The 24,712-nt window shown below is 42.8% G+C and overlaps 1 protein-coding gene across 1 annotated transcript in view; it reads right to left on the bottom strand.

The window, feature by feature from the left end:
- The window catches only part of smad4b (SMAD family member 4b), a 104,787-nt gene that overhangs the window by 46,527 nt on the left and 33,548 nt on the right, over positions 1-24,712 (bottom strand). Inside the window, exons 3-5 of the mRNA XM_080208208.1 lie at positions 13,358-13,532; positions 9,539-9,568; positions 3,547-3,777 (exon numbers count right to left, since the gene is read on the bottom strand). Coding sequence (XP_080064334.1) covers positions 3,547-3,777; positions 9,539-9,568; positions 13,358-13,532 — 436 coding nt within the window. The remainder of the gene's footprint in view (positions 1-3,546; positions 3,778-9,538; positions 9,569-13,357; positions 13,533-24,712) is intronic.

Here is a 24,712-nt window from a genome sequence, read left to right as displayed (position 1 = left end):
CAGTCGAGAAGGTGTGCAATTACCACCCTATCAGCCTTCTTCAAAACTGGAAAGGTGTGATCAACAGTGCTAACAAGTGGTATTTCCTCAACAGCATTAACATATTTCCTCAACAACATTAACATATTGACGAACTACCACTGACTAGATATTTTACTGCAACAGCCATACAAATACCGTGGCAAGAAACCCACCTCCTGACTCCCCAAAGTTCCCTGGCATCTACAAGGCACAATTCAGGAGCGTAACGGAACTCTGTCCACTTGTCTTGATGAATACAGCTACAAAACACTCAAGTAGCTTGACATTATAGGGGACAAGGCAGACAGCTTGATTGGCACCTCACTGGTTTTCTCTCTGGGTACTTCTCACTGCAGTACAATGCGTTGTGATGTCAGTGTGCCTTTAAGGAAAGTTTTTTGAAAAAAAACATGATTTCTGCAGCTCACAGCTTCAGTGATGTCATTGTTGCTGGGCTGACTGCGATAGTCTTTTTATTGCTACTTAAGTGGTTTAAATGGAGTTGTTTGTGCTTACTCTGGGATTAGAGTTATGATCCTGCATTGTTAGAATAGTTGTGTGTTTTCTGGACAGGTTTTTTTCATTCTCAGTATGGAGCTGCAGGTTTGAGTTTCATTTTTAGAAGGGATAGCAAGCTAAAAAGAATTTTCCCTCCCTGTTTTATTTGGAAATTTTGCTGGTGGTCTTAAAACAAGGTTTTGCCTTCCAAAACGAAAAATCTGCTGTCATTAGGGGCTGGACCAGACTCTCTCTAGTGTTTTGGCAAGCTGTCTTGTGTTCAAATTGTTCTGAGTCTCAAGAGCATTTGACTGCAGAATTCAACTGTCTCATAAACTAGGCTTGTACTCGTTAGAGTTTAGAAGAACGAGGGGAGATCTCATTGAGACGTACAAGATGATGAATGGGATGGATAGGATAGAGGTGGAGAGACTCTTCCCGCTCAGAAAGGATAGTAGGACTAGGGGACACAGCCTCAAGATAAAGGGGGGGCGGTTTAGAATGGAGTTGAGGAGGAACTTCTTCACTCAAAGGGTGGTGAATCTCTGCCCGTTGAAGTGGTGGAGGCTACCTCGCTAAATATTTTTAAGACACGGGTTGATGGGTTTTTGATAAGAGAGGGGATTAAGGGTTGTGGGGAGAGGGCGGGAATGTGGAACTGAGCCACGACAGATCAGCCATGATCTTATTGAATGGCGGGGCAGGCTCGAAGGGCTAGTTGGCCTACTCCTGCTCCTATTTCTTATGTTCTTATGCTCAATCCCAGTATTGTGTGAGCATTATTCTGTGCTGTATTAAACCTGTGAAACAGATCTTTTGTCCATGAGACTTGTTTGATTGGAACATTGTAGAGATCTTTGTTAACAGTTATACATTATTATGATTGTTCGTTTTTTGTTTGTAACTGATAACATTTCCTGCTAATTTTCTGACTATACATGTTAACTATATTCTTAAATAAACTTTCTTTGGTAAAAGCTCCCTATAGTGGGCCACTTGAATGATATCTGAAGTGAAACATGTCACGCTTATCCTAGCCAAATTCAAGTTGCAAAACTTATTGTTCAGGTGGGTTTCTAACCTGAACCATAACAGTATGATCACATTGAAGCAAGAATAAGCAGGTCGGCGCACTTGTATGTGCACTTAGCACCAAGGGTCCAGTACATGCATCAACTTAGCACTAATTCAAAATTTCATTTTCTAGTAAGCAGACTTGGATCATTTTGTTAAGCGCAAGAGAGGACCAGAGACACCAACAGCCAATAAACCTACTGCCCACGATTATGCATCTGAAACTGCTGGAGAGAGCATGAGCTGCTCTGCCATGTCCATGACAGTAAGAAGTCTGACAACACCAGGTTTTAGTCCAACTGATTTATTTGATAGTAAACGCACAAGCTTTCGAGGTTTCCCTCTTCGTCAGGTGAATGGAGAGTTCTGGCCTCGGACAGAGCATATAAAGCACAGACAGTTTAGAGATTACTGATTAGAATGCGAATCTTTACACCTAACCTGCTGTTCAAGTCTTGAAGTGGCTGACAATGTGTGTGGAAGGAACACTGATCACAGGTTACAGAGATGTGTATTGTCTCCAGACAGTACAGTAAGTGAGGTTTTGCAAACCCAGGCAAGTCACGGGGGTTACAGATAGTGCGACATGAACCCAAGATCCCTGTTGAGACCGTCCTGTGTGTGGAACTTGGCTATCAGTCTCTGCTCAGCGACTCTGCGCTGTCGTGTGTCATGAAGGCCGCCTTGGAGAACGCTTACCCGAAGGTCAGAGGCTGAACGCCCGTGACCACTGAAGTGTTCGCCAACAGTAAGGGAAAAGTCTTGCCTGGTGATTGTTGAACGATGTTCATTCATCCGTTGTCATAGCGTCTGCATGGTCTCCCCAGATGCTACGACAACGGATGAATGAACATCGCTCGACAATCACCAGGCAAGACTTTTCCCTTCCTGTTGGCGAACACTTCAGTGGTCACGGGCATTCAGCCTCTGACCTTCGGGTAAGCGTTCTCCAAGGCGGCCTTCACGACACACGACAGCGCAGAGTCGCTGAGCAGAGACTGATAGCCAAGTTCCACACACGAGGACGGTCTCAACAGGGATCTTGGGTTCATGTCGCACTATCTGTAACCCCCGTGACTTGCCTGGGTTTGCAAAACCTCACTTACTGCACTGTCTGGAGACAATACACATCTCTGTAACCTGTGATCAGTGTTCCTTCCACACACATTGTCAGCCACTTCAAGACTTGAACAGCAGGTTAGGTGTAAAGATTCGCATTCTAATCAGTAATCTCTAAACTGTCTGTGCTTTATATGCTCTGTCCGAGGCCAGAACTCTCCATTCACCTGACGAAGAGGGAAACCTCGAAAGCTTGTGCGTTTACTATCAAATAAATCGGTTGGACTAAAACCTGGTGTTGTCAGGCTTCTTACTGTGTTTACCCCAGTCCAACGCCGGCACATCCACATCATGTCCATGACAGGACAGAGCAGTATTAATGTTAACTATGAACTGACTGTTGGAGCCTCTGCTGAACAGCCTACAAAGAAACAACTAAAATCAGGAATATACGGATGATTTTTTGAGGTATGGTTTTGTCAATTGTGTCAGTGCAAAGCAATGGCAGCAGATTCATGGCCATCACTTCCAAACCATACACCATTCGGACTTTGGAACTATATCATCACTCCTTCACTGTCACTAGATCAAAATCCTGGAACCTACTTCCTAACAGTATCTTCACCACATGGACTGCAGCAATTCAAGAAGGCGACTCACCATCACCTTCTCAAGGGCAATTTCAGATGGGCAAAATGCAGGCCTAGCCAGGGACTCCAACATAGTATCAACAAATTAAAAAAAGTTCTACATTAGTTTCTCAGCAATGAAATTTCCACACTGTAAAACAGGACTGAAAATTTACATGGAAATAATTCCTTGATATAAGAGACACTTTTCTACAATATATTCATAAACCTTGTCTTCATTAACCCCAATCACAATTCCACTTACTTGTAGTGGCAACAGGAATGCTGGGAAAATTGGTGGTGCTGGGAGTACTGGACTCTGCTGGTGTTAACAAGGCTGGTCCGCTGTAGGTTTCAGTTGGTTGCCTGGTGCTGGGTGGATGTTGGATTGTCTGCAAAGAATGTCCTTCAGTATTCAACAGAGACTGCTGTCCTTCAACTTGCCCGTATTCATTCACAAATTCATCTTTAACTAAAAGGTTTGAAGGAGCTGGAACTAATTTGAAAAGGCATGTCAATAAACATTTATGAAAGCAAGATTGTTATTAATATTCAGCTATTTTCTATCTTTTAGCAAGGTCGTTTTTTTAAATTAACTTCTTTAGTTCCAGAAACCGGGAGAAGTTGCAGGGACGCCTGGGTAGGTGTTTTTTTTTCCTCTCTCTCTTTAAAAGTTACTCACCTTACAGAATCAACCTCATTGCTCCTTGGGAGACAGCAGAGAGGGAGCGACTCGTGAGAGGAGTGCTTGAGGGCAAGCTACATTAAATTTTTTTAACTAACTTCTTTAGTTTTTTCAAATTTCAAACCGGAAGAAGTCACAGGGAGGCCTGGGTAGGTGTTTTTTCTCTCTCCCCCGCCCCCAATAAATTGGAACGGTGAGGAATCTACACGTATAGAGTATCCCCCCTCCTCTAGCCTAAAAAAGAGAGACTGACTCGGAGTGAGAGCAGGTAAGTTTTTTTTTCTCTTTGTTTCTTGGTAAGGGACGTAACAGGGATGGCAGTGCAATGTTCCTCCTGTGGGATGTTTGAGGTGAGAACGCTGGTAGTGTCCCGGCTGAGTACACCTGCAGGAAGTGCATCCAATTCCAGCTCCTTGAGGACCGTGTTAGGGACCTGAAGCTGGAACTGGAGGAACTAAGGATCATTCGGGAAGCAGAGGCAGCTATTGATAAAAGTTACAGGGAGATAGTTACTCCTAAAAGTGATACGTGGGTGGCTGATAGAAGGGGTAAGAAGCAGTCAGAGCAGCTATCCCCCGTGGCTGTTCCTCTCCAAAACAAGTACTCTGTTTTGGATGCTGTTGGGGAGAAAGACTCAACGGGGGTAAGCCATGGGGTACAGGTCTCAGGAGTAGAGCCTGTCCTTGATGCTCAGGTGGGAAGGAGGAAGAAGAGAACAGGATCAGTGATTGGGGATTCCATAGTTAAGGGGACAGATAGGAGAGTCTGTGGGAACAAGCGAAATTCGCAGTTGGTATGTTGCCTCCCAGGTGCCAGGGTCCGTGATATCTCTGATCAAATGTTCCAGATCCTTAAGGGGGAGGGGAACCAGCCCCAAGTTGTGGTTCATGTAGGCACCCATGACATAGGTAGGAAAAGGGATGGGGATGTAAGACAGAAATTCAGGGAGCTAGGGTGGAAGCTTCGGGCTAAAACAAACAGAGTTGTTATCTCTGGTTTGTTATCTGTGCCACGGGACAGCGTGGAGAAGAATATAGAGAGAGAGAGAACATTTGAGCTCGTGGCTAAAGGGATGGTGCAGGAGGGAGAGTTTCAGATACTTGGACAATTGGGGCTCATTCTGGGGTAGGTGGGACCTCTACAAAAGGGATGGTCTGCACCTGAACCAGAGGGGTACCAATAGCTTAGGGGGAAAAATTTGCCAATGCTATTTGGGGGAGTTTAAACTGATTCAGAGGAGGGATGGGAACCTGAATTGTAGCTCCAACGTACAGGAGGATGAGAATAGGGAGGTCATGGATAAGGTTTCTAGGTCGCAGCAGCGTATTGGCAGGCAGGAGGGTGGTTTGGAGTGTGTATACTTTAATGTGAGAAGCATACGCAATAAGGTGGATGAACTTGCAGCCTGGATTGGTGCATGGGACTTCGATGTTGTGGCCATTTCAGAGACATGGATAGAGCAGAGACAGGAATGGTTGTTGCAGGTTCTGGGGTTCAGATGTTTCAATCAGAGCACAGAAGGCGGTAGAAGAGGGGGAGGCGTGGCACTGTTAGTCAAGGACAGTATTACGGTGGCAGAAAGGACGTTTGATGTGGACTTGTCTATTGAGGTAGTATGGGCTGAGATTAGAAACAGGAAAGGAGAGGTCAACCTGCTGGGAGTCTTTTTATAGGCCTCCAAAAAGTTCCAGAGATGTAGAGGAAAGGATTGCAAAGATGATCCTGGATAGGAGCGAAAGTAACAGGGTAGTTGTTATGGGGGACTTTAACTTTACAAATATCGATTGGAAAAGCTATAGTTCAAGCACGTTAGAGGGGTCAGTTTTTGCCCAATGTGTGCAGGAAGGTTTCCTGACACAGTATGTAGATAGGCCAACAAGAGGTGAGGCCACAATGGATTTGGTACTGGGTAATGAACCAGACCAGGTGTTAGACTTGGAGGTAGGTGAGCACTTTGGTGATAGTGACCACAATTCGGTTACATTTACCTTAGTGATGGAAAGGGATAGATATATACCGAAGGGCAGAAGTTATAGCTGGGGGAAAGGTAATTATGAGGCTATTAGGCGAGATTTAGGATACATAGGTTGGAGTAGGAAACTGCAGGGGCTGGAAACAATTGAAATGTGGAGCTTGTTCAAGGAGCAGCTACTGCGAGTCCTTGATAAATACGTACCTGTCAGGCAGGGAGGAAGGGGTCAAGCGAGGTAACCATGGTGTACTAAGGAAGTTGAATCTCTGGTGAAGAGGAAGAAGGAGGCTTATGTAAAGATGAGACGTGATGGCTCAGTTAGGGCACTGGAGGGTTACAAATTAGCCAGGAAGGAGCTAAAGATAGAGTTAAGAAGAGCTAGGAGAGGACATGAGAAGACTTTGGCAGGTAGGATCAAGGAGAACCCTAAAGCTTTCTATAGGTATGTCAAGAATAAAAGATTGGTTAGGGCGAGATTAGGGCCAGGCAGGGACAGTAGTGGGAAGTTGTGCGCAGAGCCTGAAGAGATAGGAGAGGAACTAAATGAATATTTTTCGTCAGTATTCATGCAGGAAAAAGTCAATGTAGTCAAGGAGAATACTGAGATACAGGCTTTTAGACTAGATGGGATTGAGGTACATGAGGAGGTGTTAGCAATTCTTGAGAGTATGAAAATAGATAAGTCCCCTGGACCAGATGGGATTTATCCTAGGATTCTCTGGGAGGCTAGGGAGGAGATTGCAGAGCCTTTGGCTTTGATCGTCATATCGCCATTGGCTACAGGTATAATGCCGGAAGACTGGAGGATAGCAAATGTTGTTCCCTTATTCAAGGAGAGTAGAGACCATCCTGGGAATTATAGGCCAGTGAGCCTTACTTCTGTTGTGGGCAAAGTTTTGGAAAGAATTATAAGAGATAGGATTTATAATCATTTAGAGAGAAATAAATTGATTAGGGATAGTCAACACGGTTTTGTGAAGGGTAGGTCGTGCCTCACAAACTTTATCGAGTTCTTTGAAAAGGTGACCAAAGAGGTGGATAAGGGTAAGGCAGTTGACGTGGTGTATATGGACTTTAGCAAAGCGTTTGATAACATTCCCCATGGCAGGCTACTGCAGAAAATGCAGATGCGTGGGATTGAGGGTGATTTAGCAGTTTAGATCAGGAATTGGCTAGCTGATAGAAGACAGAGGGTGGTGGTTGATGGAAAATATTCAACCTGGAGTTCAGTTACTAGTGGTGTGCCTCAGGGATCTGTTTTGGGGGCCACTGCTGTTTGTCATTTTTATAAATGACCTAGATGAGGGTGTAGAAGGATGGGTTAGTAAATTTGCTGACAACACCAAAGTCAGAGGAGTTGTAGACAGTGAGGATGGATGTTACAGTTTGCAGAGGGACATAGATAAGCTGAGAGGTGGCAAATAGAATTTAATGCGGAAAAGTGTGAGGCGATTCACTTTGGTAAGAGTAACAGGAATACAGAATATAGGGTTAATGGAAGGACTCTTTGTAGTGTCGACGAGCAGAGAGATCTTGGTGTACATGTGCATAGATCCCTGAAAGCTGGCACCCAGGTTGATACGGTTGTTAAGAAGGCATACGGTGTATTAGCTTTTATTGGTAGAGGGATTGAATTTTGGAGCTATGAGATAATGTTACAACTGTACAAAACTCTGGTGCTGCCGCACTTGGAGTATTGCGTACAGTTCTGGTCGCCGCATTATAAGAAAGATGTGGCAGTATTCAAAAGGGTGTAGAGGAGGTTTACCAGGATGTGGCCTGGTATGGTGGGAAGGTCTTATGAGGAAAGGCTGAGGGACTTGAGGTTATTTTCATTAAAGAGAAGAAGGTTAAGAGGTGACCTAATTGAGGCATACAAGATGATCAGAGGGTTAGACAGGGTGGACAGTGAGAGCCTTTTTCCTTGGATGGTGATGGCTAACACAAGGGGACATAGCTTTAAATTGAGGGATGGTAATTATAGGACGAATGTCAGAAGTAGGTTCTTTACTCAAGACGGTAGTAAGGGCATGGAATGCCCTACCTGCAGCAGTTGCGGACTCGCCAACTTTAAGGGCATTCAAATGGTCATTGGATAGGCATATGGATAATATTGGAATAGTTTAGGTTAGAGGGTCATTACATTCGTTCCACTGGTCGGCGCAACATCGAGGGCCGAAGGCCCTGTACTGCGCCATAATGTTCTATGTTCTTTCATGCCATCCACCATTTAGTAATTTATCTGATGTAGGGACAGACAGACGTATAAACTTTCTTCCAGGCCGTCCCCAAAAATCACTCTAATCAGACACTGGCAACTGCTGGAAAAGTATGGCTAATCTTAATGCAGAGAGTTGCTCCCATTCGATATGCTAAGTATCTGCTTACAAACTGCACTCTGCAGATAGTTATAGCACAAGCCTACATTTCACCATCTTGTTACAATATACTAATACACAAACTGTATTGACATAAGAACATAAGAAATAGGAGCAGCAGTAGGCCATCTAGCCCTTCGAGCCTGCCCCGCCATTCAATAAGATCATGGCTGATCTGTCGTGGCTCAGTTCCACATTCCCGCCCTCTCCCCATAACCCTTAATCCCCTCTCTTATCAAAAACCCATCAACCCGCGTCTTAAAAATATTTAGTGAGGCAGCCTCCACCACTTCGACGGGCAGAGAATTCCAGGAAGTGGTGGAGGCTGCCTCGCTAAATATTTTTAAGACGCGGGTTGATGGGTTTTTGATACGAGAGGGGATTGAGGGTTATGGGGAGAGGGCGGGAATGTGGAACTGAGCCACGACAGATCAGCCATGATCTTATTGAATGGCGGGGCAGGCTCGAAGGGCTAGATGGCCTACTCCTGCTCCTATTTCTTATGTTCTTATGTTGATTCAATTCACTTTAGCTTTTTGGATAAAAACAGAAAACGTTAGAAACATTGAGAACGTCTGGCAGCGTCAGTGGGGAGAAGAAGTTATGGTTTCAGATTGTTGACCTTTCATCAGAACCCCAAGTTCAGACTGGTATTCACTTCACTATGTAAAATGCTTCAAAGTGTGTGTGTGTGTGTGTGTGTTTGCGCACACGCGTGCACGCAATTACTTAATAAGCTCTCCTTAGTTGAGGGTATTGACTGAGGTTATTGCAGCAACTTCTGTAAACTATGATGTACATTTTAAATCTTCATTTGAATTTCCGTGAAATTCAGAGAATGCTGAATTCAAATGAAATGAAGTATTTAACTAAATTTAAAATATGATAAATTCATACACGTTAACACTAAGAACACAGTATTGCCAGGAGGAGCCTATCTCTGAGACATCTTTTAAAAACTGTCTCACACTAGTGAACCAAACCCAGCAGTACACCATAACAACTCCTACATTCTGTACATAACATGTTATTATTACTCTCTAGTTGAAAGAGATTTATACTGAACATCCCACAGCCTAAACTCTAAATGAACTCATGCAATCAAAAAAGATGAAAGAAAAACCTAGCAAGAAAGTCACAAAATCCAAAAGGATGCAGCAAATTTCAGTCATAGCACACAGATAGATTAACCCATAATGCAAATCAGTGATGAGCTCCTTACCTGAACTTTGCAGCGTCAATCCTGACAGATCTTCATTAAAAGAAAATTAAATATTAGTACCATTTCATTTTATCCAAAGATTGCAATATATATTTTTGAAGTTTGAATGTCTAATTAATTACATTTTTCTGGGGACAAGAAAAACTTAAATAAAGCAACTTAAATTTAGTTCTACAACACTAATTGAAATCCACTCACCCCATAGAGTCCATAGGAAGCTGCAGAGACAGTTACCCAGGATGAAGTTGAGATCATTGATACCATAACAAATGGCACACAGTTCTTACATAATTTCATTTTGGCTTATCAATTTTTGGTAAATTTATTCATGCATCCCAATATTCTGTTGCAGTTAGATATTTCATTACACTAATATTTTTATGTTCTGCTTCAGAAGATCCATCCTAACAAACTAACTCATGCAAAGGCTCAGTAGCAATCCTTCTCCTAACTCGCCCACAAAGATTTAGTGCCATAGATGATGGATCATCATTTTATCTGCAGGAAGGGGCCAAAGATTTGAATAGTGAGCCATACAGCAAACTCCAGAAAACTGCAGTGTGACATCAACAAATCCTATAATGAATTGTTAATAATGAGATTCATCAACTCTAAACATCTCACACAAGCACAAAATGTTATCCTTGAATATAAGCAAATTACGTAAGTAAATAAATGTTACAGACAAGTTACTTTGATATTTCATTATTATAAATTCTATTAAGCAAAATCAACCCTGTCAAATTTCACTTGCCATTTTGCTGCTGTCTTTAATAGTCATTACATAGAATTAAATGGCCTGCAACAATAATATTTATTTGTCTACCAAGCTATCATCTTCAAATGCTTCATTTTTTAAAAAAAGTATGCATATGGTGTAATCAGGGCAAAGATCTTTCCTTTTATATATCAGTTTACTTTGGCAAACAATGGGTGACAACAGTGATGCACAAGTATCAAATGTGTTATAAACTTAAGCTTTATTCAGCAAGAACAAACAGAGCATGCATAATATAAATGGTGTCATGGAGTTATTTCTAGTTCTAGTCTGACTACAATCAAAAATCTTGAGCACATTACATAACTGCTGTATTTTACAAAGACAGCTTTCAGTCTTTGGCAATGATCTGTTTTCTCCTGAAAAAGAAAAAAACTTGCCTTTTTCCACTGGCACATACAATTAAGGATGTTCAGGTTGCTAGAAAAGTCCATTCATGCTTCCCCCCCATGACACCATTTTGCAATGAAAATCCATTTCAACAATGAGTGGTTTCTATCCTCATGTCATAAATATTAAGTATTTAAGGACTTAAGAAATAGGGGCAGGAGTAGACCACACAGCCCATCCAGCCTGCTTCACCATTTATCATGGTCACAGCTGATCTTGGGCTTCAACTACATTTTCATGCCTACTCCCCATATCCCTAAATTCCCTGAAACACCAAAAATCTCCATCCTTACCTTAAATCAACGAAAAAGCATCCACATCCCTCTGGAGCAGAAAATGCCAAATACCCACCTGACTGCACATTTTAATTCTAGTTCTAAATGATTGATTTCTTATCCTGAGACCATGCCCCACCTTACACACAGCACCATAGTCCATAGGGCCACAAGACATAGAAGCAAAATCAGGCCATTCGACCCATCAAGTCTGCTCCGCCATTCAATAATGGCTAATAATCATGGCTCATCCCTGTTCTCCTGCCCTCTCTCCATAACCCTTGATCCTCTTATTGATCAAGACCCTAGCTATCTGGGAACTGAGCCACGACAGATCAGCCATGATCTTATTGAATGGCGGGGCAGGCTCGAAGGGCTAGATGGCCTACTCCTGCTCCTATTTCTTATGTTCTTATGTTCTTATCTCTGTCTTGAAGACACTCAATGACCTGGTCTCCACAGAACTCTGTGGCAATGAGTTCCACGGATTCACCACTCTTTGGCTGAAGAAATTCCCCCTCATCTCAATTTTAAAGGAGCGTCCCTTCACTCTGAGGTTGTGCCCTCAAGTTCTAGTCTCTCCCACTACTGGAAACATCCTCTCTATGTTCACTCTATCTAGGCCTCTCAGTATTTGTAAGTTTTCAATTAGATCCCCCCCTCATTCTTCTAAACTCCATCACGTATAGGCCCAGGCTACTCATCCATTTCTTATATGAAAAACCCTTCATTCCAGGAATCATTCTTGTGAAGTTCCTCTGGACTCCCTCCAAGGCCAGCACATCCTTCCTTAGGTATGGGGTCCAAAACTGCTCACAATATTCCAAATGGGTCTGCCGTGTACAGCCTCAGCAGTATTTCTCATATCCTGTATTCTAGCCTCCTAGAAATAAACATTTCCTCCCACGAAGCCCCCCCACTCCATGCTTTAGAATCCCTGACTCATGGAAATAATTTGTCAGCGTCTATCAAGCCTCTTCAGAATTTTGACTGTTTCATTCTTCTAAACCCCAAATAATACAGCCCCAACTTACTCAGCCTCTCATCATGGCACAACCCACTCATTCCATGGACCAATTTAGTGAATCTTCCACCTCCAATTTAAGTATAACCATCCTTAAATGTGGAAACCAAAACTACATAGTTCTCCAGATGCGGTCTCACCAAAACCACGTACAACGGTAGCAAGGCTTCTTTATTCTTGTACTGCAATCTGTTGGCAATTAAGGTCAACATGCCACTTGCCTTCCTAATTGCTTGCTGCACCTACATGTTAACTTTTTATGTGCCTTTTACAAGCATATCAAGTCGCTCTGAAAATCAATACTTACAAATTCCTCATCTTTTAAAAAATATTCTGCTTTTTTATCCTTATGACCAAAGTGAATTTGATCTGGATTGTATACAAGTCACTAACCCAATTTTTTTTGAACTTATACTAACAAATCATGAAAAATTCCAAAATATGGTGTACTGGAGCTGCACCTTCAAACTTAATTTCAAATTGTGGTTGAGCATTGCTGAATCTATTAAGACAGTTCACATTATGCTGATTCTCTATTTATTACCTGACAGATCTTGCTTACATGAATGTCAGGAGTACACAACTAAAAAGACAGACAGCATTCTTCTCCTTGTCCCTTAACTGTTGAGTTCTTCTTCTCTTCAATGTAAATATATCAATCATTTCGAAGAACTGGTGATACAACAATGTGAGTTCTTTATTTGAAGATAAGACTATATATAGATAATGTTCACTGGGAGCTAAGTATGGTACATTTGATCTCTGCTGCTTGCGGACTGACAAGTCATGGGACTAATATATCCTGTTGAGCTGTGTAATGATTCAAAGTAGTCTAACATGTCTCCTTTAGAGGTATACGCACATCATATCACCAACTTTCTCACTGTGATCTTTCTCACCTGTAAGGTCTAATCTCCCAAGTTTTTAAACCAACCTGACTTTCTCAATTTTACTGATAGTTCCAGTTGCCTCTTTGAACATTCCTCACATTTATCCCAAACTCTAAATGTCCCACTGTCTCCCCCACATATTCTCAGTTTTGGCATCACAGCTCAACACTCTCATTTCTATTTACCTCCATAATTTCTCCCATCTTCCACACAGTCACAAAATTTTAAAACCCAAAAGCTTCACGATCTATCCTTCAATTCACCTGATCTTCTTTACTTTGCTGAAGATTGGTAGTGCCCTGCACTTTGAAACTAACCTCTTAGATTTCTCATCAGTAAAAATAACATTGTGTCACAACTATCTTTCCATATACGACTAGATAGTTCCAATCACATGAAATTTCACCTAATAGGTAGTGTTAGCACAAAAGGATAGAACAGTGAAAGTAAAATAACCCTTACCAATGCCAGGTGAAACCACACGTTCATAGTGATAAGGATTCACACAGACGCTGTCACATTTCAGGTCAAAGGCATACTGACAATATTTTACATGTTTGAGTTCATTTTTATGAAGGTCAGGCCATCTCCAGAGCCTAGCATAAATCACATGTGGAAAACCTTTACGTCCAGCCACCTGGGAAAGAATGTCATTTTTAGAAAGGAGATCATAAAATGCATAAATGCTTTATAAAATCTACATAAACTCACCAGTTTCATAAAGAAGGTAGTGACTAAGCTGTTAATGTAGAAAAGCACAATAAAAATATACCAGAGGAAATAAATCAAGATGCTGAAAAATAAACGTGGCCAAGATTTATAATTTTTGATATGCCAAATCATCCTCCTTTCCTAACTTTTAAAGTGAGGCACTGGTGTTCTCAAGTTCTAACCCATCACCTATTTTTCTAGATCTAAAATACTTTTCTCCTTGCAACTTGATTTTGAAGTAAAAAGGGGACACGAGAATGAATACAGCCTTCAGGAGCACACTGTAAAGCTAATTGGTGTGACAAAGGGCAATCCTAAACATGCTTAACAAAACAGCCAGATATTCTTCCAATGTTACATGAATTAAAAGGTCTTGGGGATATGTGGATACTGATGAATGCAAAGAGGTCCAAAACATTGGACAAGCATTAAACAATTAATACATTCTTTATTATTTCTACTCAGGAAGACTTGAGTAACATGTTTAGTACAATGAAAAGCAGGATTTTTCTTTAATAGGCTGCCAGCAAGGCCATCTTTACTGTCCATTACTAATTGACCCAAGATACTTTTTTAATAACTTCAGGGGCTTACTATCTAATTCAGAAAGCAAAAAGTATTAACCACAATGTGAGACTAGGGTCTTTTAAAGGCAAGACCTGGCCAAGCAAAAGGTTTTTTTTCTTATTGATGGACATTAGCGATTGAAGTTAATTTAATATACAGAGGGATCTGGGCGTGCAGTTTCACAGTTCCCTAAAAGTGGCAACATAGGTGGCCAAGGTGTTTAAGAAGGAATATGGCATGCTTGCCTTCATTAGCCAGGACACTGAACTACTAGAGTTGGGAAATCATGCTACGGCTATATAAAACCTTAGTTAGGCCACATTTGGACTACTGTGTGCAGTTCTGATCGCCACACTACCAGGTGGTGGTGGACGCTTTGGAGAGAGTGCTGCCTGGTTTCGAGGGCGTTGGCTAGCAGGAGAGGTTGAATAAACTAGGATTGTTTTCAATGGAAAAACAGAAGCTGAGGAGAGACCTCTCTGAGGAGAGATGCAGGTCTACAAAATCATGAGAGGCATAGCAAAGTACGCAGTCACTTACAAGGAGGCACACGTTCAAGGTGAGAGGGGGAAAGTTTGAGAGAGATGTGCAGAGGAAGTTTTTCACGCAGAGAGTGGTGGGTGCTGCTGGAGGTGGTAGTAAAGGAAGGCACACCGGCAACATTTAAGATGCATCTGGATGAGTACATGAATATGGAGGGAATAGAGGGATACAGACCGAGTATTGGTAGAACGGTTTTTTAAAATTTAGTTAGGGCATCATGATTGGCATGGCTTGGGAGAGCCAAAGGGCCTGTTCCTGCGTTGTACTTTTCTTTAAGAACATAAGAACATAAGAAATAGGAGCAGGAGTAGGCCATCCAGCCCTTCGAGCCTGCCCCACCATTCAATAAGATCATGGCTGATCTGTCGCTGCTCAGTTCCACTTTCCCGCCCTCTCCCCATAACCCTTAATCCCCTCTCCTATCAAAAACCCATCAACCCGCGTCTTAAAAATATTTAGCGAGGCAGCCTCCACCACTTCAACGGGCAGAGAATTCCAGAGATTCACCACCCTTTGAGTGAAGAAGTTCCTCCTCAACTCCGTTCTAAACCGCCCCCCTTTTATCTTGAGGCTGTGCCCCCTAGTCCTATTGTCTTTTTTGAGCGGGAAGAGTCTTTCCACCTCTATCCTATCCATCCCATTCATCATCCTTGTATGTGAACGATACCAAAATCACTTCATTCTGCAATCTCTTTCCATTTAAATAATATTCTGCTATTCGTTCTTTCTGCCAAAGTAAACAAGCTCACATTTTTCCCATATGAAACTCCATCTGCCAATATTTTGCCCACTCACTTAACCTATATCCTTTTGCAAATTCTTTGCATCCTCTTCACAATATACTTTCTTACTGATCTTCATAATTTGTTAATGTGGTTATAATAGTCTGTCCCTTCAGTTAATACATCAATATAGATTGAGGCTCAGCACTGATCTCTGACCAACTCTTGTTACAGTTTGCCAACCTGAAGAGAACTATTCATCCTGCCTTTGTTTTGTTAGCCAGCCAAATCTCTATACATGCTAATCTGTCACCCGCAACACCACAAACTCTTATCTTGTGCAGCATCGTTTTGCATGACACCTTATAGAATGCATTTTGCAAATCCAAATGGACTACATCTACAGGTTCCCCTTTATCCACACTGCCTACTACATCCTCAAAGAACTCCAATAAATTTGTCAAACACAAATTCCATTTCACAAAACCATATAACTTATAACTTTTCTAAATGTCTTGCTACTGCCACTTTAATAATGCAATCTAGCATTTTCACAATGACAAATGTTAGACTAAGTGGCTTATAGAACATAGAACAGTACAAGAAAGTATAGGCCTTTCGGTCCTCAATGTTGTGCCGAGCTATGTCTGAACCCAAGATCAAGCTATCCCACTCCCTATCATTCTAGTGTGCTCCATGTGCCTATCCAATAACCGCTTGAAAGTTCCTAAAGTATCCGACTCCACTTTCACAGCAGACAGTGCATTTCACACCCTAACCACTCTGAGTAAAGAATCTACCTTGGACATCCCTCCTATATCTCCCACCATGAACCTTATAGTTATGTCCCCTAGTAAAAGCTACATCCACCCAAGGAAATAGTCTCTGCACGTCCACTCTATCTATCTCCCTCATCATCTTATAAACCTCTATTAAGTCTCTCATCCTCCTCCACTCTAAAGAGAAAAGCTCCAGCTCCCTCAACCTTTCTTCATGAGACCTACCCTCCAAACCAGGCAGCATTCTGGTAAATCTCCTCTGCACTCTCTCCAATGCTTCCACATCTTTCTTACAGTGAGGTGACCAGAACTGCACACAATATTCCAAATGTGGTCTTACCAAGGTCCTGTATAGTTACAGCGTAACCCCACGGCTCAAACTCAAACCCAAACCCCTCGTTAATAAACACTAACACACTATAAGCCTTCTTCACAGCTCTGTCTACTTGAGTGGCAACCTTCAGAGATCTGTGGATATGAACCCCAAGATCTCTCTGTTCCTTCACGTTCTTCAGAACCCTGCCGTTGACCCTGTAATCCGCATTCAAGTTTGTCCTACCAAAATGAATCACCTGGCACTTATCAGGGTTAAACTCCATCTACCACTTTTCTACCCAGCTCTGCTCCTATAGTTTCCTCTTTTATGTCTCCTTCTTGAATAGTGCTGATACATTATGGTTTTCCAATCCACTGGGATCTTCCAGTATTTAGGGAATTTTTCTTTCCACATACTTTCTTGGAATTAGATATCACTAGCAAAGCCATCATTTGTTGCCCATCCCTAATTAGCCCTGATCCAAGCAGAATGCTGGCTATTTCAGCCAGTTAATAATAAATCACACTGCTGTGGATCTGGAATCACATGGATAGGGATGGTTAATTTTCTTCCCTAAAGGACATTAATGAACCAGATGACTTTTTACGACCATCCGAGGTGATGCACTTTGGCCGGAATAATGTGGAGGGGAGTTATACGATAAAAGGTAGAACTATCCGGAGTATAGATACGCAGAGAGACCTGGGGGTGCAAGTGCATAAGTCCCTGAAGGTGTCGGTACAGGTGCAGAATGTGATGAGGAAAGCGTATGGTATGTTAGCCTTCATAGGAAGAGGTATAGAATATAAGAGTAGGAGTCTGATGTTGCAGTTGTATAGAACGTTGGTTAGGCCTCACTTGGAGTACTGCGTCCAGTTCTGGTCGCCGTACTACCGGAAGGATGTAGAGATCCTGGAGAGAGTGCAGAGGAGATTTACCAGGATGTTGCCTGGTATGGAAGGGCTGTCTTACGAGGAAAGATTGGATGAACTTGGGCTGTTTTCCCTTGAGAGACGTCGGCTGAGGGGGGATCTAATAGAGGTTTATAAGATTATGAAGGGGATAGATAGAGTAAATGGTGGTAAGCTTTTTCCGCTACAAGAAATGGATAGAACGAGGGGTCACGGGCTTAGGGTGAGGGGGGCTAGGTATAAGACAAATATTAGAGGGCAGTTTTTCACGCAAAGGGTAGTGGGGGTGTGGAATGCACTGCCGAGTAAGGTGGTGGAAGCAGGCACGCTAGGGTTGTTTAAGAGTCACTTAGACAGCCATATGAGCGGGCTACATATAGGGGGATATAGTAGGCCTTACTGAACATTGTAGGCTTGGGAATACGTTTTGCCTCAGGAATGTTAGTCTTTGCCTGTTTAATAATGAATTTTTTTGTCTCCACAGGCATTTAAGTCCAGCAAGGGGCATGCAGGCGGCAGGTTGTGGTGGGCTGCTCTTGGATGTTGCTTCGGGAGTTGCCTATTGCTTCATGTCGTTAGTGTGCTTAAACTGGACCATCTCGAGGGCAACATGACAGCTCAGAGACTATCTCTGTTGCTGTGCGGACACATGGATTTGGGCCTGTGTCTGTGGGAGTTTGCACGTTCTCCCCGTGGTTGCGTGGGTTTCCTCCGGGTGCTCCGGTTTCCTCCCACATCCCCCAAAGATGTGCTTTTAGGCTGATTGGGTACTAAAATTGTCCCTAAATTGGACCTCCCTGATCCTCGCACGTTAGGCGTAGACTAAAATCATGAATAGGTCACTGAGATAGTAGGACGGCGGCGCGGGCTCGTTGGGCCGAAGGGCCTGTTTCCCGTGCTGTTTTTTGTTCTTTGTTCTTTGACCATCCATTATATCTAGCTTATATATTATTTTATTGAACAAATTTAAATACCACCAGCTGCTGTGGTGGGAACTGAATCTATATCCTCTGACATTCTGGGGTTCTGGGTTACTAGTCCAGCGATGGTACCACTTTGCCACATCTTCCCTATATATTGAGTTATTACATCCAATGCATCCACTATCTCGGCAGCCACTTCCTTTAAGACTCAAAGGTCTTGGGGACTTGCCAATCTTCAGTCCTTTGTTTTTTCAGTAGGAAGTTTTGTGGCACAGTTGGTTCATCCCTGTCTCTGAGCCAGAAGGCTTGGGTTCAAGCCTCACTCCAGGACCTGATGATCAAAGAAGATACAGCCAAACAGGGCAGTATGAATCTGCAAATCCTTCTGATGCATGTCAATGGCAGATTATAAGAGCAGTCAGCCTTGTGATGGAAAGTAAATTGGAGCTTCTACCATTGCTACTGCCAAATTGCACATTGCCACAGCAACTCTCACTCCTTAGGGGGCCAGTTGGCTGGACAGTCTGTATGGATCAAATCAGTGCCAACAGCATGGGAAGTAAAGAGCTGGCGTAAATGGGTCTTTTTCTGATTGGCAATCAGTGACCAGTGGGGTTCCAAAAAGATCCCAACTGCCCACATTATATATTATGTATCCTCTTAGAATGAAGGGCAAGGCTGGCAGAAGTTAGGAACCCTGGATGACTTGGGATATGCCCCGGTCAAGAAGAGGCACATGAAATGCATAGGCGGCTGGGATCAAGTGAAGAGTATAGGGGGTGTAGGAGAAGAGTTAATAGAGAAATCAGGAGGGCAAAGAGGGGACACAAAATTGTTTTGGCAGATAAGGCAAAGGAGAATCCAAAGAGCTTCTACAGGTCCATAACGGGCAAAAGAGTAACAAGGGAGAGAGTAGGGCCTCTTAAGGATCAACAAGGCAATCTACATGCGGATCCACAAGAGACAGGTGAGATCCTAAATGAATATTTCTTGTAGTAGTAGTATTTACTGTTGAGTTTTTAATTTTAAGTTTCTCCCTCCTTTACGCTTTATGAATTTCTTCTACTCTTTGTATGCTTTCTCTGTCTGCTACTGCAAAGACAGATACAAAATACTTGTTCAAAGTTTCTCCCATTTCCTTGTTTCCCATTATTAATTCCCCAGTCTCACCATAGTAATGGTAGAAGCTCTCATTTACTTTCCATCACAAGGCTGACCGCTCTTATATATGCCAATTGAGACGTATAAGATGATGAATGGGATGGATAGGATAGAGGTGGAGAGACTCTTCCCGCTCAAAAAAGACAGTAGGACTAGGGGGCACAGCCTCAAGATAAAGGGGAGGCGGTTTAGAACGGAGTTGAGGAGGAACTTCTTCACTCAAAGGGTGGTGAATCTCTGGAATTCTCTGCCCGTTGAAGTGGTGGAGGCTGCCTCGCTAAATATTTTTAAGAAGCGGGTTGATGGGTTCTTGATAAGAGAGGGGATTAAGGGTTATGGGGAGAGGGCGGGAAAGTGGAACTGAGCCACAACAGATCAGCCATGATCTTATTGAATGGCGGGGCAGGCTCGAAGGGCTAGATAGCCTACTCCTGCTCCTATTTCTTATGTTCTTATGTTCTTATATCAGAAGGGTTTCCACTAGTGACTTTTTTACTTTGCCTTTTCTTATCTCCTTCTAACTGAATATGCACTTCAATCCTCCCAACCAGGACAATTTCTCACCACTTTATTGATTCCATCTTTTATGAACAAAATCATCTCACTTTCTTCCCATCCCTCCCTCCCTCCCTCTCCCCACTAAGTGCCTGAACGCTTGCAGTGGGAGCTGAAATAAATGGCCTTCAACAATTACAACCATCTTTCTTTGTGTTAGGCATATCTCCATCTACTGTAAGAGGTTCCCTTCACTCCCACTGCCTTTAATTTTACCAGAGCCCCTTTATGTCACAGTCAGTCAAAACTGTCTTTATGTCAACAGCAGTCACTCTCACCAAACCCTCAGACTCCAGCTCTTTTGTCTACATTTGGACCTAGGCTATAATGAGGTCTGCAGTATGAACAGGGTGTTGCTGAATAAGTGCCACTTGACAGCACTGTTGACAAAACCTTCTACCACTCTGTTAATATTTGAGAGTAGACAAATAGGGTAGTAACTGGCCAGATTGTTTTGTCCTGTTTCCTGTGGAGAGGACATACCCAGAGTTTTCCACATTGTCAGGTCAGAAGTCAGTTTCACAGCTGTCCTCCAACAGCCTGGTTAGGACTATGGCTAGTTCTGGAGCACAAGTCTTCAGCAAGGTGTTGAGAATGAGTTGGTGGCACAAATCAGCACAAATGGGTATGATCTAGTGGCCATTACAGAAACGTGGTTGCAGGGTGACCAAGACTGGGAACTGAATATCCAGGGGTATCAGAACTTAAGAAAGGATAGACAGGAGGAAAAAGGAGGAGGGGTAGCTCTGTTAATAAAGGATAATATCAGGACGGTAGTGGGAGATGATATAGGCTCCAAAGAGCAAAACGTGGAATCGTTGTGGGTGGAGATAAGGAATAGTAAGGGGAGAAAGTCACTGGTGGGTGTGGTCTATAGGCCCCCAAATAATAACTTTGAGGTGGAGCAGGCTATAAACAAGCAAATAATTGATGTGTGCAAAAACAGAACGGCGATAATCATGGGGGATTTTAACCTGCATATTGATTGGTTGACTCAAGTCGGACACGGCGGACTTGAGGAAGAGTTCTTAGAATGCTGTCGGGATAATTTCCTTGAACAGTATGTTACAGAACCTATGAGGGAGCGAGTTATCTTAATCTGGCACTGTGTAACAAGGCAGTGGAATTAGGGATCCTCTTAGGTCAAGTGATCACAATATGGTTGAATTTCTGACACAGATGCAGGGTGAGAAAGTAGGGTCCCAAACCAGTGTCCTCTGCTTGAACAGAGGGGAGTATGATAAGGGGGCACAGCCTCAAGATAAAGGGGAGGCGGTTTAGAACGGAGTTGAGGAGGAACTTCTTCACTCAAAGGGTGGTGAATCTCTGGAATTCTCTGCCCGTTGAAGTGGTGGAGGCTGCCTCGCTAAATATTTTTAAGACGCGGGTTGATGGGTTCTTGATAAGAGAGGGGATTAAGGGTTATGGGGAGAGGGCGGGAAAGTGGAACTGAGCCACAACAGATCAGCCATGATCTTATTGAATGGCGGGGCAGGCTCGAAGGGCTAGATGGCCTACTCCTGCTCCTATTTCTTATGTTCTTATGTTCTTATGTAATTGGCTAATGTAGACTGGGGGCGGAGACTGGTTGGTAGGACAGCTGAGGAACAGTGGAGGATTTTTAAGGAGATCTTTTTCAGTACTCAGCAAAAATATATTCCGGTGATAAAGGAGGACTGTAAGAAAAGGGTTAACCAGCCGTGGCTATTGAAGAAAATAAAGGAGAGTATTAAGTTAAAAACCGATGCATACAGAGCAGCTAAAAATAGAGGGAAATTAGAAGATCGGGAAAGTTTTAAAAAAACAAAGAATGAGTAAGAAAGCAATAAAGAAAGGAAAGATAGAGTATGAAACTAAACTAGCTCTAAATATAAAAAATGATAGTAAGTTTTTACAAATACATAAAGAAGAAGAGTGGCTAGAGTGAATGTTGGACCCTAGGAAGAAGAAAGGGGGGATTTAATGGTGGGAAATGAGGAAATGGCTGAGGCTTTAAATAAAGTTTTTTGTGTCGGTCTTCACGGTGGGGGACACAAATAGCTTACCGAATATTAAAGATAGAGGGTTGGTAGAAGAGGTCCTTAATACAATTACTGTTACTAGAGAGGTAGTGCTTGGTAGGCTAATGGGACTGAAGGTAGGCAAGTCCCCAGGACTGGATGGAATGCATCCCAGGGTTCTGAAAGACATGGCAGAAGTAATAGCAGATGTGTTAGTAGTTATTTATCAAAATTCGCTGGATTCTGGGGAAGTGCTGGCAGATTGGAAAACAGCTACTGTTACGCCGCTGTTTAAAAAAGGTAGCAGACAAAAGGCGGGTAACTACAGGCCGGTTAGCTTAACGTCAGTAGTTGGGAAAATGCTAGGATCCATCACTAAAGAAGAAATAGCAGGACACCTAGAAAAGAACGGTTCAATCAAGCAGACGCAGCACGGATTCACGAATTTACTAGATTTTTATGAAGATGTGACTAGTGCGGCAGACAGAGGGGAACCGGTGGATATGGTGTTTTTAGATTTCCAGAAGGCGTTCGATAAGGTGCCTCACAAAAGGTTGCTGCAGAAGGTTACGATACACAGAGCTGGGGGTAAAGTGTTAGCGTGGATTGAGGATTGGCTATCTAACAGGCAGCAGAGAGTTGGAATAAACGGGTGCTTTTCTGGTTGGCAGTTGGTGACTCGTGGCATGCCACAGGGATCGGTGCTGGGGCCTCAACTGTTTACCATAAACATAGACAATCAGGAGGAGGGGGCTGACTGTAGGGTAACAAAATTTGCTGATGACACAAAGATGAGTAGAAAAGCAAATTGCGCAGAGGACATGAAAAGTCTGCAGAGAGATTTGGATAGGCTGAGTGAATGGGTGAGGACCTGGCAGATGGAGTATAACGTTAGCAAATGTGAGGTTATCCACTTTGGAAGAAATAATGGTAGGATGGAATATTATTTAAATGGTGAAAAGCTGCAGCACGCTACTGTGCAGAGGGACCTTGGGGTCCTTGTGCACGAATTGCAAAAACTCAGTCTGCAGACGCAGCAGGTGATCATGAAGGCGAATAGAATGTTGGCCTTTATCGCGAGAGGGGTAGAATATAAAAGCAGGGAGGTCTTGCTGCAACTGTACAAGGCACTGGTGAGGCCGCAACTGGGGGACTGTGTTCAGTTTTGGTCCCCTTATTTGCGAAAGGATATACTGGCCTTGGAGGGTGTACAGAGAAGTTCACCAGGCTGATACTGGAAATGAGGGGGTTAGCTTATGAGAGATTAAATAGACTGGGCCTATACTCGTTGGAGTTTAGAAGGCTGAGGGGAGATCTTATAGAGACTTACAAGATAATGAAGGGGCTAGATAGGGGAGAGGTAGAGAGATTCTTTCCACTTAGAAAGGAAAGCTGAACTAGAGGGCACAGCCTCAAAATAGGGCGGGGGGGTGCAGTTTAGAACAGAGTTGAGGATGAACTTCTTCTCTCAGAGGGCGGTGAATCTCTGGAATTCTCTGCCCATTGAAGGGGTGGAGGTTACCTCGTTGAATACGTTTAAGTCACGGGTAGAAAGATTTCTGATCGATAAGAGAATTAAGGGTTATGGGGAGCAGGCGGATAAGTGGAAATGATTCACTTCAGATCAGCCATGATCTTACTGAATGGCAGGGCAGGCTCAAAGGACTAGATGGCCTACTCCTGCTCCTATTTCTTATGTTCTTATGTGTCAACAGGGCTAATAACCTTGGCTGTATTCAGTGCACTAAGCCATTTCTTGATTATCACATTGAGTGAATTGGTTGAAGACTGGCATCTGTGATGGTGGGGACCTCAGATGGAGCATGGGATGCTAATCTCTTCCTTTTTGGAAGAGGTTTCACAATCTATTTTCAAATTTCTTTATATATTTATCACTTTTTTGGTCATCCTTTGCTGATTTTTAAAACACTCCCAATCTTCAGGCTCATTTTAGAAACACTGTAAAAGCCTTTCTGTTTAATTGCATTATGTCTTTAACATTTCTAGATAGTCACGGTTGTATTGCTTTTCCACTGAAGTCTCATTGGCTGAGCAAGCTCAAGGAGCGAAGTGGCTACCCCTGCTTCTAATTTGTATGTTCTCCTCCGTTTATTGCCATGAATCCAGATATAGTGTCTTCAATTTAAGCTTACTATTTTTCACTGATGTGAGTAAGTAAAAGTAAAGTTTACTTATTAATCGCAAGTAAGGCTTACATTAACATGAAGTTAACATTATTATACATATTAACATATTAATATAACAGTAGTGAAGTTACTGTGAAATTCCCATGGTCACCATAGTCCAGTGCCTGTTCAGCTTAATGCACCTAACCAACACAGCTTTCAGAATGTGGGAGGAAACCAGAGCACCTGGAGGAAACCCATGCAGACACGGGGAAAACATATCAACTCCACACAGACAGTGACCAAAGCCACGGAATCGAACCTGGTCTCTGTCGCTGTGAAGCAGTAGTGCTAACCATGGTGTTACTGTGCCGCTCTAGTGGCCTTAGTGGCTAATGTTCGAGTACCATTTTTAAATTGTCTCTTCCTGACAAAACCTACCTGTTTTAACCAAATTGCTGCTTTGCTCTACAACCTTAATTTGCCTCCACAGGCTTATAAAT

This window comes from Carcharhinus amblyrhynchos, chromosome 1, assembly GCF_965287045.1.
Source record: "Carcharhinus amblyrhynchos chromosome 1, sCarAmb.v2.hapA, whole genome shotgun sequence".
In the NCBI taxonomy this organism is placed as follows: Eukaryota; Metazoa; Chordata; class Chondrichthyes; order Carcharhiniformes; family Carcharhinidae; genus Carcharhinus; species Carcharhinus amblyrhynchos.
Note: the sequence above shows the minus strand (reverse complement) of the source record. Positions and strands in the feature narration are given on the sequence as shown.